The sequence below is a fragment of the Dermacentor variabilis genome, chromosome 3 (genome assembly GCF_050947875.1).
Source record: "Dermacentor variabilis isolate Ectoservices chromosome 3, ASM5094787v1, whole genome shotgun sequence".
Classification (NCBI taxonomy): domain Eukaryota; kingdom Metazoa; phylum Arthropoda; class Arachnida; order Ixodida; family Ixodidae; genus Dermacentor; species Dermacentor variabilis.
Window position 1 is genome coordinate 48,084,279 of NC_134570.1, and position 12,444 is coordinate 48,096,722.

At 48.3% G+C, this 12,444-nt stretch overlaps 1 protein-coding gene across 1 annotated transcript in view; it reads left to right on the forward strand.

The window, feature by feature from the left end:
* The window catches only part of LOC142575547 (salivary peroxidase/catechol oxidase-like), a 45,791-nt gene that overhangs the window by 14,557 nt on the left and 18,790 nt on the right, over positions 1-12,444 (forward strand). The window contains exons 5-10 of the mRNA XM_075684975.1: positions 56-341; positions 2,868-3,086; positions 6,821-6,979; positions 8,127-8,237; positions 8,428-8,544; positions 9,944-10,098. Of these exons, the coding sequence (XP_075541090.1) occupies positions 56-341; positions 2,868-3,086; positions 6,821-6,979; positions 8,127-8,237; positions 8,428-8,544; positions 9,944-10,098 (1,047 nt within the window). The remainder of the gene's footprint in view (positions 1-55; positions 342-2,867; positions 3,087-6,820; positions 6,980-8,126; positions 8,238-8,427; positions 8,545-9,943; positions 10,099-12,444) is intronic.

The window sequence follows — 12,444 nt, forward strand, 5'->3', positions numbered from 1 at the left end:
AGAGAGCGTACCTAAATTGTACAACGGATTCTGTAAACCAATCTTGCTGTCGCAGGTTGCCATGCCGAAGCCGCCTCGTCTGCACATGAAGTTGCCGCCGCCGCCCCCTCCACCCCCGCCTCCACCCCCGCACGCCGGCAAGCCAATGGCGGCCGCTGTGCCCCCGGGACACAGCCGGCCGCGCAAGCTGGACAAGGAGCAGAAGCGCCTGCTGCCCGTGCGCTGCAACCACAACGCCCGCTACCGCACCCACGACGGGTCGTGCAACAACCTGCGCTACCCTTGCTGGGGACGCGCCGGGGAGTCGTACGGGCGCCTGCTCAAGCCCGACTACTCGAACGGTACACGCGTGATGGCCGCGCGCGGGCTCTGCTGCGCTTGCGCTGTTGTTCGCTTTCGGGGAGAAGCAGGACGAACGCGCGGGACAAGGTTTCGGGGTTAGCGTAAACGACGCCTGCGAGCCTACCTCCTCGCATTAAAAAGAAAAAGATATATGTACGCTTCTGAAGGCTGCTTTCAATCAATCAATCAATCAATCAATCAATCAATCAATCAATCAATCAATCAATCAATCAATCAATCAATCAATCAATCAATCAATCAATCAACTTAGTATCGCCCAACCCAGCGACCTGTTTTACAATAAACTAATATCCTAATAACCTATGTCATTAAGGAAAAAAAGAAACGGCTCTGAAAAGGGCGCCAGGAGGAAGGAGAGGGGGGGCGTCTTTCTTGAAGTATGTACTGTAACATATTTATTTATGTTATTTATTTATTTCGATATACTGCCGGCCGAGGTTGCCGGCCCAAAGCAGGAGTGGCGTAGCTATGCGAAAATATATACGTGAACAAGCGTGACCAGAATTGACACATTCATAAGAAAAAGCTTAGCGAACAGCCAAACAGCTGCATGAACAAGCGGGACTACAAGATGCACATTCACAAGTAAGCAGCAGCTCAATGCACTGTAGTATGTGCTGTACGTTAAAAGCGATAGATAGAGAGAGACAATTTATTTGAAAGAAGGCAGAGAGGTCGGCCTGAGCTAATGTGCACTAACCTGCTACTCTGCACATGAGGAGGGGCAACGGGGACGTAAAGGTGTGAGGAGGGATGATGATCGCATAGAAAGAGGGATGCGCGAGGTTAAAAGCGAACATATACGTGAACAGGGGACACAAGAGTTTATACATTCCTGATTAAAGATGATTAACAAGCAGGCAACTGCATGGACGAGGGGGACTAGAAATTACTCGCTCATAGGTAAGCTAACAGTAAAGCTAACAGTACAAAAAAAAAAAGAAACAAGAAATTGGACACAAGTATAACGGCACATAAAACGAGCACCGCATCAAACAACATACCGAAAGCATTGATATCATACATTCGACGACAAATATTCCTCAAGGCAAGGATGAACATCGGGTGCTTGAGTGACGCGTACTCAGGTAGCCGATTCCATTCCGATATTGTTCAAAGGGAAGAAACTATTATGTAAAGCAACTGTTCGAGTAAGGATAGGTCTTAAAGCATCGCTCGGGGTGTGACGCGTTCTTCTTGACGTCAACTGCTTTAGACACGACGGGGGCGTGATATTTACCCCCCTGTACAGGATGTTATGCAGAAAAGATAAATCGGTGAACTGCGCAATGACGGGACAAGAAAGGAAACAAGCACGAGATCTCGTGTTTGTTTCCTTCCTTTGTCCCGTCCCCGCGCAGTTCACACTCAAGTTAATATGCACCGACAAGCCTAGCTAAAAAAAAAAAATAATAAACCCTTCTTCCAGATAAACGGGCTATCTTTCTACGTGCCCCGAGGGACGTAATCTGTTTATTCACCAGCAGCGCTGAGATAGGCTTTGTGTCGCGTGACTTTCTGAAAATAAAACGAACCGGTTTTCTTTGAGTGCTCTCGAGCTGGGGGGGTGGATGTCTTCTTTTGCATACAGGTCCCAAATCGCACAGGCATATTCTAGCGTTCGTCCAAAGAATGTATAGTACGCTAAAAGTTAGATATTAGAAGGTGTGTCCCTAATTTTACGTTAAGAAAGCATAGTTTACTAAATGCCGAGGAGCAAATTTCCGCTATATGATCCGTCCGCTTTAAATCGTTCGTTAGTGTAACACCCAAGTGCCGGTATTGTAACCAACTGAATCGCTGACTGATTAAGGCTATACTCGAATACGATAGGTTACTGCTTGCGTGAAATCCGGAGGGGCGCTGACTTTGAAACATTTAACTGCATTTTTAGGTTCCTGACACCACTGTTCTATCTTCAATGGGCATTCTTGGAGAATTTCGTGGTCGCTAGATGAATTCACTTCTTTGGATATAATGCAGTCATCTGAGAATAGTCTTGTGGAAACCGATTCGGGCATTACTTCTGGTATATCGTTTATAAGAATAAAAAACAATAACGGACCGAGAACACTGCCCTGTGGTACTCCAGACAGAACTGGAGTAAAAAAATATGTATATAAGGTACTGAGGATGCCCAATATTACTGAGTTTGTAACGCATTTTCTCATGTGAAACTTCATCAAATGCCTTACAGAAATCTAGTAAGAGCACACGTACCTGTCCAGATCTGTCTGGTGTTGCTGCGAATTGTGCGCTGTTGTTATATGTTGAGTAACAGTTGACATTCCTCGCCTAAAACCGTGTCGATGTTGAGACAGGGTTTTCTTCTTTGTTATAAAATCAAGCATTTCACCGGCTACTATATTCTCTAGGAACTCGCAAGATGTACATGTAATAGACACTGGCACATCTATTACATGCTATACCCAACATTCGTACTTTGTGATCTAGCTATTGCTGGAATAAATTCGGTTTCATATGACGTCCCCCCGTGGCCGCAGGCGTATGGAGCACACGGAAAGGCAGCTACGGCCGCAAGCTGCCGAACCCTCGGCTGGTGTCCATGGCTCTTTCTGGGTCCGCGTGGCAGTCGAGCGACACCGAGTACAGCTACCACTCGGACCTGATCGTGCACTTTGGCCAGCTGCTGGCCCATGACGTCACTTCCTCTGCCACGTTCACCACCACGCAGGTCGTCGACGGCAAGGTCACCAAGGCCCGTGAGTGACGCGCTCGTTATCTTTATACCCCTGTCTAAAAAAAAAAAAAAAAATTCTGGGGTTTTACGTGCTAAACCCACTTTCTGATTATGAGGCACGCCGTAGTGGAGGACTCCGTAAATTTTGACCACGTGCGGTTCTTTAACGTACACCTGAAGTACACGGGTGTTTTCGGCCCGATCAAAATGCGGCCGCAGTGACCGTGATTCGATCCCGTGACCTTGTGCTCAGCAGCCCAACACCGTATAACCACTTAGCAACCACGGCGGGTATGCCCCTGTTAAGCGGGCAATACCCCCGTCAAGCGGGCAAGTGCAGTTACGGGTAGTACACTTCGGGACCTTGAGTGACACTTAAGCTACGCGGTGCTAAGCGCGAAAACAGAGCGCACTCGCTGTTAAAAAAAAAATGGCGACAGTATAAAATCGTGTTTTTTTAAGATGCAGATAAAAAAAAAACCTTCTAGAAAGCGATTGCTTTAGTTGTATTATAAATAAAAAAAAAACAATCTTAATCGATACTTACTCAACAAAAAACGAAAGTATTTTTTATTATAATAGTGTTGCAAGCCAATGCCGGCCAAGACGAATGCCTAGCCAATCCAGAACACGATAGTGGCGGGCGACGAGGCGGCATTTGATCTTGCTAGGACGGAATATCAACGAGTTCTGTTCTTGATTATCCTGTTAAAAGCTGTTCAACAACTAAAATCGGCCAGCAAAGTGCGTTCCGTGAATGCACTCCGACCGGAGTGCACTCTTTGTCATGTACACTCCACTTGCGACGTTTAGATTTGGGAAAGTGCATTTTAAACCGAGTGACACTCTCCGTAACTGCACTTAACTTGCCCGCTTGACAGGCACATAATACCCCTGTCAAGCGGGCAAGTTAATGAGAACACGCATAGAGCTGCGCTCAAATTTCGCATTAGGGAGCATCGTTATCGTCGGTGAATTTTTTTGCTTCATTGCGCAATTCCGTAGAGAAAAACGCCGTTGACTAGTGAGAAGAAGAGATAAAGACCGGGATGCTAACGATGGCCAGCCCCGGTGAATATATATGTATACTCTCTAGTGGTAACGGTAGCTAACGGGGCGGGGTGGCTGTACACACAAGCTAATTCAGCCCACCACGGGTACTATCGCCGGTGTGGAAGGCGACTATCATTCTCCTCTCACACTGCCAGAGGCCTTCCCCGCAACCTCCACTGGGGGAAAAGGCAGCGGGAGAGGAAGAGGGCTGTCCTTCCCGAGCGCCCCAGCTCAGTATGCACCTAAATTGCGGCATATATTTAGGTACACGTATATTCTATGCCTTACTCCGTTCAGTTTGCCGATGATATTGTTCTATTCAGCAACACTGCAGACGAGTTAAAACAAATGATTGAGGACCTTAACAAAGAAAGTGTAAGAGTGGAGTTGAAGAGTGATATGCAGAAGACAAAAATAATTATGAATAGCCGGGCAAGGGAATAAGAGTTCAGGATCGCCAGCCAGCCTCTAGAGGCTGTGAAGGAATGCCTTTACCTAGGTCAACTAATCACAGGGAACCCTGATCATGAGAAGGAAATTCATAGAAGAATAAAAATGGGTTGGATCGCATACGGCAGACATTGTCAGCTCCTGACTGGAAGCTTACCATTATCATTGAAAAAAAAAAAAGGTGCACAATCAGTGCATTTTACCGGTGCTGACATATGGGGCGAGACTTGGAGATTGACAAAGAAGCTTGAGAACGAGTCAAGGACCGCGCAGAGAGCTATGGAACGAAGAATGCTAGGCATCACTTTAAGAGACAGAAAGAGAGCGGTTTGGATCAGAGATCAAAAGGGCATAGCCGATATTCTAACGGGCATTAAGAGAAAAATAAATGGAACTGGGCAGGTCATGTAATGCACAGGTTTGATAACCGTTGGACCATTAGGGTTACAGAATGGATACCAAGAGAAGGAAACCCAGTCGAGGACGGCAGAAGACTAGGGAAAGCGATGAAATTAGGAAATTCGCGGGCGCTAGTTGGAATCGGTTGTCGCAGCCGAAATTGGAGATCGCAGGGAAGAGGCCCTCGTCCTGCAGCGGACATAAAATTGGCTGCTGTTGCTGCTGATGATGATGACTATAATGACATGCGGTATATGCGGGTTATATTGTCACATTATTGTATCACTGACGTTCGAAGTCATTATCATCGTTGTTTATTGATCATATTTCCTTGTCATATGCAAGAATGTTGCTAGTACATTTGGATCCTTAGCCATTAGCTAGTCGGGATCTGTAATGTAAATGCACTTTTATATGTGCAACGGGATACGTGGCATAGTAAGAAGTAGTATGAGAAAATGTGTTGAATTTATTCAAGGCAAACAAAAGTGAACATGCGTGGAGAATCAAAGGGTTACATCGTGATATATCTGCAGATAAACAGGCATTGCGGATGGAACATGTCTAGCACACAGCAACGTAGCTGGGGAAGGACGTCTGTTCATGTAGAAGGACTACATGAAGAGACATTTAGCATTTGAAGTCCTAACACCGACCGCCCAGTAAAGCGTGATATACCCGTGCGTAGAAACGATCCGATTCAGCGTACGACTGGCCAATACATACAGCGACGTTCCAGCAAGTTCCCACCGGGTTCCAAAAGTGTCCAGCGGCGTCGAACGGTGTTCAGCAGTCCGAGCGGACATTTTTCCGGTACAAAGTCTGGTGAACAGGGCGGTTCTTGACGCACATATATTGACTATCTCTTACTATTTTCCGCATTTACTGGTTTAATGTTTCCCGAGTTCAGAGATACGCACGCCTCTCCAAGAAGACGCCAGGAGCCGTGCTCCCTAATCCCGCCACTTTTGGGGCTGTCACTTTACGTTGATGGCCTAAGGCAGCGAAGGTGCACCTGGCGGAAAAGCTACAGCACAGAGATATGTGACGTCAGAATAAATTTTCACGTCGCGCTGAGAGCAGAGCACGAGCGCGTTCACATAGTAGTCCTGGCATTCCCGTCGCTTCGGCGAGGCGTCGCGCAGAACTTTACGTCATGCAACCGAACATTACGTCATGCAAAAGTGAAACCATACTCCCGAAAATGCTTTATCCAGAATGCGACACCCGCCTTTTTTTTTATCGAAATGAAAATAAAAGAAAGAGACGTAGTCACCTTATAAATGGTGACGGCTACCCCTTTTCTCATAGCGGAAACAACAATATAAAAAATATGTAGGAAAATGAATAGAAATCACTTCATGCGGTCAGAAATCCACAGCACAGTCCTATACGCCCATGAACATAATAGTACAAAAGTCAAATGCAAGTTGCACCACAATGAGTTCGTAGACAAACTCACAAACACACACAAACGGCCGTGATGTAGACTTCGATGAGCTTATATAAATAGATTAGGAATTACACTGTGTTAAAATAATTCACTCACAAAAAAAAGAAAGAAGAAAAAAAAGAAAATTAATTCTGTCACACCTCAATAACTATCTCAAGTATACAGTAGACACCAGCCGAATAACGGTTGATCTTCCCCTGGCTGAAAAAACGGTTCCAGTTTCGCGTGCACACGAATATTCTCACGGTGCTAACTGCCTAAGGAGCGTTCTTCAAGAAGTCCATACGGTAATTTGCGTTCCATATGCAACGAGTTTAATGATAACGTTGTTTGGAGTTCCCGCCAAACAACGACTCTTTCTCTCAAGCCACGCCTCCTCGATGTGCTTTTCACTGTCGCAGCGCCCAAATGCTGCGGCAAGGGCGTCAAGCCTCACCCGGAGTGCTGCCAGGTCACTGTGGACCACAAGGACGAGTTCTACCCGATGGGCCACTGCATGGACATGGTCCGTTCGAGCTCATACAACGCGAGCCGCACTGCCTGCCCCAGGAACAGTCCAGGTGTGTCCGGCGCCCGCCCGTTTCTTCTCACTATAGGCGCGCACAGAGTATAATAGTTATGAAGTCAAAACACCGAATTTATTTTGCAAGTGCAGCCCCCCTGTAAGACACGCTCTCTCGACTTCGTGACTGCCCTTTTCCCTTCCCCTAGTGCAGGGTAGTCACCCAGGCTAAGTCCTGGTTAAACTCTCTGCCTTTCATTTATCCCTCTCTCTCTCTCTCTCTCTCTCTCTCTCTCTCTCTCTCTCTCTCTCTCTCTCTCCCTCTCGACTTCGCGCGTGCATATGCGCGTGCGCCAGAGAAGGCTACCTTCAGCGACCGTGACGAGGAAAGAGCGTCAAATAACAAAATTTCCTGAACAAGCAGAAATTTGTATGATATAATAGAAAAGAAACAAGTGATAAAGCTTGCAATATGTTCATGTTGTCCTTGACAAAGCAACTGGTACAACGGCAATGCATCAGGAAGGCGTGGTAATCGCGATCAGGGCTAACATAGTGCGCAAACTACTTGAATTTTATGTATGCTTGTTGCGTATCGCCTTTAGCAGAGGGTACAGCCGTTACATGACGGCAGGCGAGGAAGGCACGTTCCAGGTCTTGTTCCTCACACGCAAGCGTTGAACACCGAGACTCCCATAAATTCGTGGCTTGCGGATAGCGGAGCGAACGAATTCAGTTACCGCTATAGTATGTATTTAGCCATGGGTTCACATAATAATGAGCGCACTGTGTTCTAATTAGAGTTGCATGCAGTGGTAATAAAGGAGTCATCTGCCATGAAGGCTTCGCCGATTGCGTTTCTCAGGCTGCGACTACAACACCTCACAAAAACAAGTGCAAAGGATTGAAAAAAAAAAGATTTTTTTGAGCCCGATTCAAATGCTGCATTGGTTGTTACTCTTATGGGGAAAGAAACGCGTAGCGGCCACTCTTGAAACACGTATATCCGCTCGACCTCTTTCGTACTACTACTTCGAAGTATGCATCACAGATGCAGTTTATCAGCCTTTCCCCTATTACTAGATTAGTGAAACCTTATATTTGCTTCCAAGCGGCCTGATCACAGTTCTTGCCATCGCGACTCAGATAAAAAAAGAGAACAACAACTAGATCGGTTCATGATGAAGAAATTTCTTGCCATGCAGGGGATTATAGGGAGCAGATAAACGAGGTGACGTCATTCATCGACGCCAGCGTCGTTTACGGCAGCAGTGAGGAGGAGGCCAAGAAGCTTCGCAGCGACGATGGAAAGGGAGGTAGGTGTCAGGCAGTGTCACTTAAAGCACCTGGTTGGCTTTGAAGCGTCGAACATAACGAAGAAAGTGTTGTTCCCAATTCGACTTCGTTACATCGGGGTCCGGCATTGTACTAAATCTCGATATAACGTAATTATAACACTGTTATTGTTCTCATTTCGTCGTGTTCCTTTTTCTTCTCTTTTTTCAGCCAAGATGAAAGTTGACAAGTCTAGTTTGTACATTCCCAAAGGCCTGCTGCCACGTAAAAGTGACGGGGAGTGCTTCAGCTACATGCCTGGATGCGATAAGCAGTGTTTCATGGCCGGTAAGCTGATCCTTTCGCGATCGGCTATGTAGTAGCTTCTTACAGCGATTTTACTCATTGCGCACGGTTAACGCCCTGCATAACTGAACTAATAAACTTAAGAGGCGGACATTTGAAAAAAAAAAAAAAAGATTGCACGTCCGATTGCGTCGTGCTGCACTGAGGACTACGTAAACCAATGAAATGAGCTAGTGGGTGCATGTTCCTGATTACGTTGCGCTAAGTTTTACATCGGAGAAAGAAAAAGAAAACGAAAGAAAGGAACAAGGATGCGGGCGAACGAAGCGCAATATGCGCCTTTCTTGTTCCTTTCTTTGTTATTTCTTTTGCCAGTATAAAACTCAGCGCAACGCAATCATAAAAGAGGACTACGTGTCTCAGATATTGTGCTCAGATATTGTCTCAGATATTCTCGAGCACGTTCTTAGTTCGCAAGAAGAAGCATGCTTGTGCGTCAAAGTTTGTCGCAGTTGTTGCTGCTTGCACAGACACATCTACATCTTTTCCTCCAGCATACCATCCTACTTCTATCCCCTCCCTGTCCTACGCTATCCCTTTCCCACAGTGGTAACAGCAGTCCACAAGCCTTAACACATTGGGCACACCTTTAGGCTTTCTTCTATTAAAATGTCCCCGCTATCAAGTGCTGAATTGAATTTGAATTCTGGTGTTCTTTTTTTTTTTTTTACGTGCCAAAACCACTTTCTGATTGTGAGGCATGTCGTAGTGGAGGACACCGGAAATTTCGACCATCTGGGGTTCCTTAACGTGCACCTAAATCTCAGTGCACGGGTGCTTCCGCATTTCGCCCCCATCGAAATGCGGCCGCCGTGGCCGAGACGCGGAGTGTCTGTCAAGTGTTGCTTGCTTACTCGTCACATCTTAGAATGAATATATTAGGATTGCTACGCTACTACAGCTTCGCGGGGGGGGGGGGGGGGTTGCGGCGCTCGTTATGTCGTCGTACTTTCTTTGCGCGCCGTGTTTGTGTGTGTGTGTGTGTGTCGCTGCGTGTACAGTTGAGGGCAAAAGTTGGAGGAGCAAAGGTGCCGCTAAACATTGTTATCTTCTTCGCAGCCTAGGGCATCTAGGCAGGAAGGCTGAAATCAAGTGGTACAGTACCCACGCACGCCTCTTTGACCAGCGTCATGCATTAAAACAATTTCACGTTGCACGGCTGTGCTGGAAGAAATCATTATTACTATTATTTCGCTGATGCCGTGGTCTCTAGACTCTCGCACTCAGCCGTACATGAAACTCTACGGAAAGCAGGTGGTACATATTCACCTAACGTCCCGGAACACGCGCCAGGCTTCCCGTTCCACAGTGTCCCACCGTGCGCGCACGTGGCCAGCGACGTGTGCCGTGTGATGACGTGCGTGGTGTGGCGTGTGCGCAGGGGACCAGCGTGCGTCGCTGACGCCCGTGATTGCTTCGCTGCAGACGCTGCTGGTGCGCGAGCACAACCACATCGCCGACGAGCTCAAGAAGAAGGGCTGGCCCGACGAGAAGGTCTACAATGTGGCCAGGAAGATGGTCGGCGCCTGCCTGCAGGTGGGTCCCACGGTGCTTTCGACGTGCACGTGTTCGGCCCGATCGCGAGGAGGATGTATATCCATGCATCTAACGTTTCGCATATAGTTGTGGACTTATTCGACGCGCTGCAAGTGAATCGTCGAAAAACGCACGCACAAAGATCTTTATTCGTTAAGAGGAATTGCCGAGCGAACTAAGCCTCGAGCTTCGAGAAAAAAATACGGAAAATCATATGACACATTACGTTATCTCGTCATATAAACTTGTAGGTAGCATGTGCGATGTTTATGTGTCGTTTAGACCTGCACAGATGAACCACGGTGGATCCGTAGGGGGGCACCGGTGATTATATTGTTACGGGGATAACGTATAATTACAAATTACTACTATATACAAGGTTACCACAGCCACATATACAAGGTTACCACAGCCACAAGCAGCGGCGACTGATGCAAGCTTTCTCGCGCGTGCCTTTGGCCACTTCGTCGCCGTCGTCTTTGTCCGACCGACAGTATAAACACGTTCACTGTCTGGTGGCACTACCCCCCCGCCCCCCTACCCTTAGGGGCGAGAGCGCCGACCCGGTGTATGTTATGACGGACCAGAAGGGCCCGTTACGTACGCCTTAAGTCTTACACGTGCACGATAGCAGTGGGCGCTGGGGTATAGACGGCGGTGCCTCGACGACAGGCTCAATTTAGTACGTAACGTCGGTGACTTGACGTAGTACCCCGTAAGGACCGTCGTAGCGGGACAATAGCTTTTCGGAGAGACCGATGCGGCGGGACGGAGAACACAGTAGCACGAGGGCACCTGGGGAGTAACAAGCGTCTCTGTGGCGACTGTCATACAGGGCTTTTTGGGAAGCCTGAGACACTGTGAGCCGTTCGCGAGCGATCTGGCGAGCTGTGTCGGCACGCGCTGTGGCATCGCGGACATACGTAGTGGATGAGCTTAGAGCAGTGGGAAGTATCGAGAGGAAGAGAAGGTGCGCGTCCATACAGAAAATAAAACGGTGAGTGGTGTCACGCCAGGACGAGTTGTAGGCGGAAGTAACATACCGCAATGTGGCGTCCCAATCGCGGTGCTCGGCGGAAACGTACATTGAAAGCATATCGGGCAGAGCTCGGTTCAGGCGCTCTGTGAGTCCATTCGTTTGTGGGTGATAAGCAGTTGTGAGCTTGTGGTGGGTAGAGCATGAACGAAGGATCTCCTCGATGACGCGAGACAAAAAGTAGCGACCTTGACCAGTCAGAAGCTGTCAAGGAGTATCATGATGCAAGATGATGTCATGAAGAAGAAAGTCGGCGACATTCGTAGCGCAGCTGGTTGGGATGGCGCAGGTAATGGCGTATCGCGTCGCATAGTCGATCGCGACGGCAACCCTCCTGTTGTTTGATGTCGAGGTTGGAAAGGGGCCAAGAAGATCGAGCCCAACACGAAATAACGGTCCGGCGGGAAGGTAGACAAGATGAAGGAGACCGGCAAGTAGCATAGCCGGTCGCTTGTGGTGCTGGCATTGGTCGCAGCTAGCGACACATCGTTGCACGGTGCGGCAGAGACCAGGCCAGAAGAAACGGCGCCTGACGCGATCATAAGTGCGGGTGACACAAAAGTGACCAGCAGTGGGCCCGTCGTGAAGCTGGTGGAGGACAGCTGGAGGATGGGCAGGCACGACGAGGAGGGTTCAGAGCCGTCAGGATGCATATTGTGGTGGTATAAGGTGCCGTCGTGAAGGCAGAATAAGTGGAGTGAATGGTCGGCTGTGGCTGAGCTAAGACTGTCGATGATAGAACGTAAAGGCCGTATATTAACGAGGTCCGAGATAGACAAGACGCAGGCGTCGGTGTCTTGCTCGGGGACATCAGGGAAATCAACGGCATGCCGTGACAGGCAATCGGCATCTTGGTGAAGCTGACCGGACTTGTGCACTACCGAAAACGAGTACCCTTGCAGTCGAAGAGCCCATCGACCGAGGCGGCCTGTAGGGTCTTTGAGCGAAGAAAGCCAACACAGGGCATGATGATCAGTCACGACGGTAAAGGTGCTTGCCAAACAGGCAGGGACGAAATTTAGCGACAGCGCAGACAAGAGCAAGACACTTTCGTTTTGTGATTGAGTAATTCTTCTGCGGAGCAGACAGGAGGTGGCTAGCGTAAGCGATAACGCAGTCGTGTCGATCCGCCTTGACGCTGAGCGAGGACGGCCCCGATTCCATGGCCGCTTGCACCTGTGCGAAATTATGTCGGCGCATTCGGATCTAAATGCGCTACAAATTGGAGAAGTCGGGAGGTCATCGATAAGCGTCGAAAAGGCAGCAACTTGGGGCGAGCCCCCTGTGCAAAAGCAACGTCTTTTTTTTTG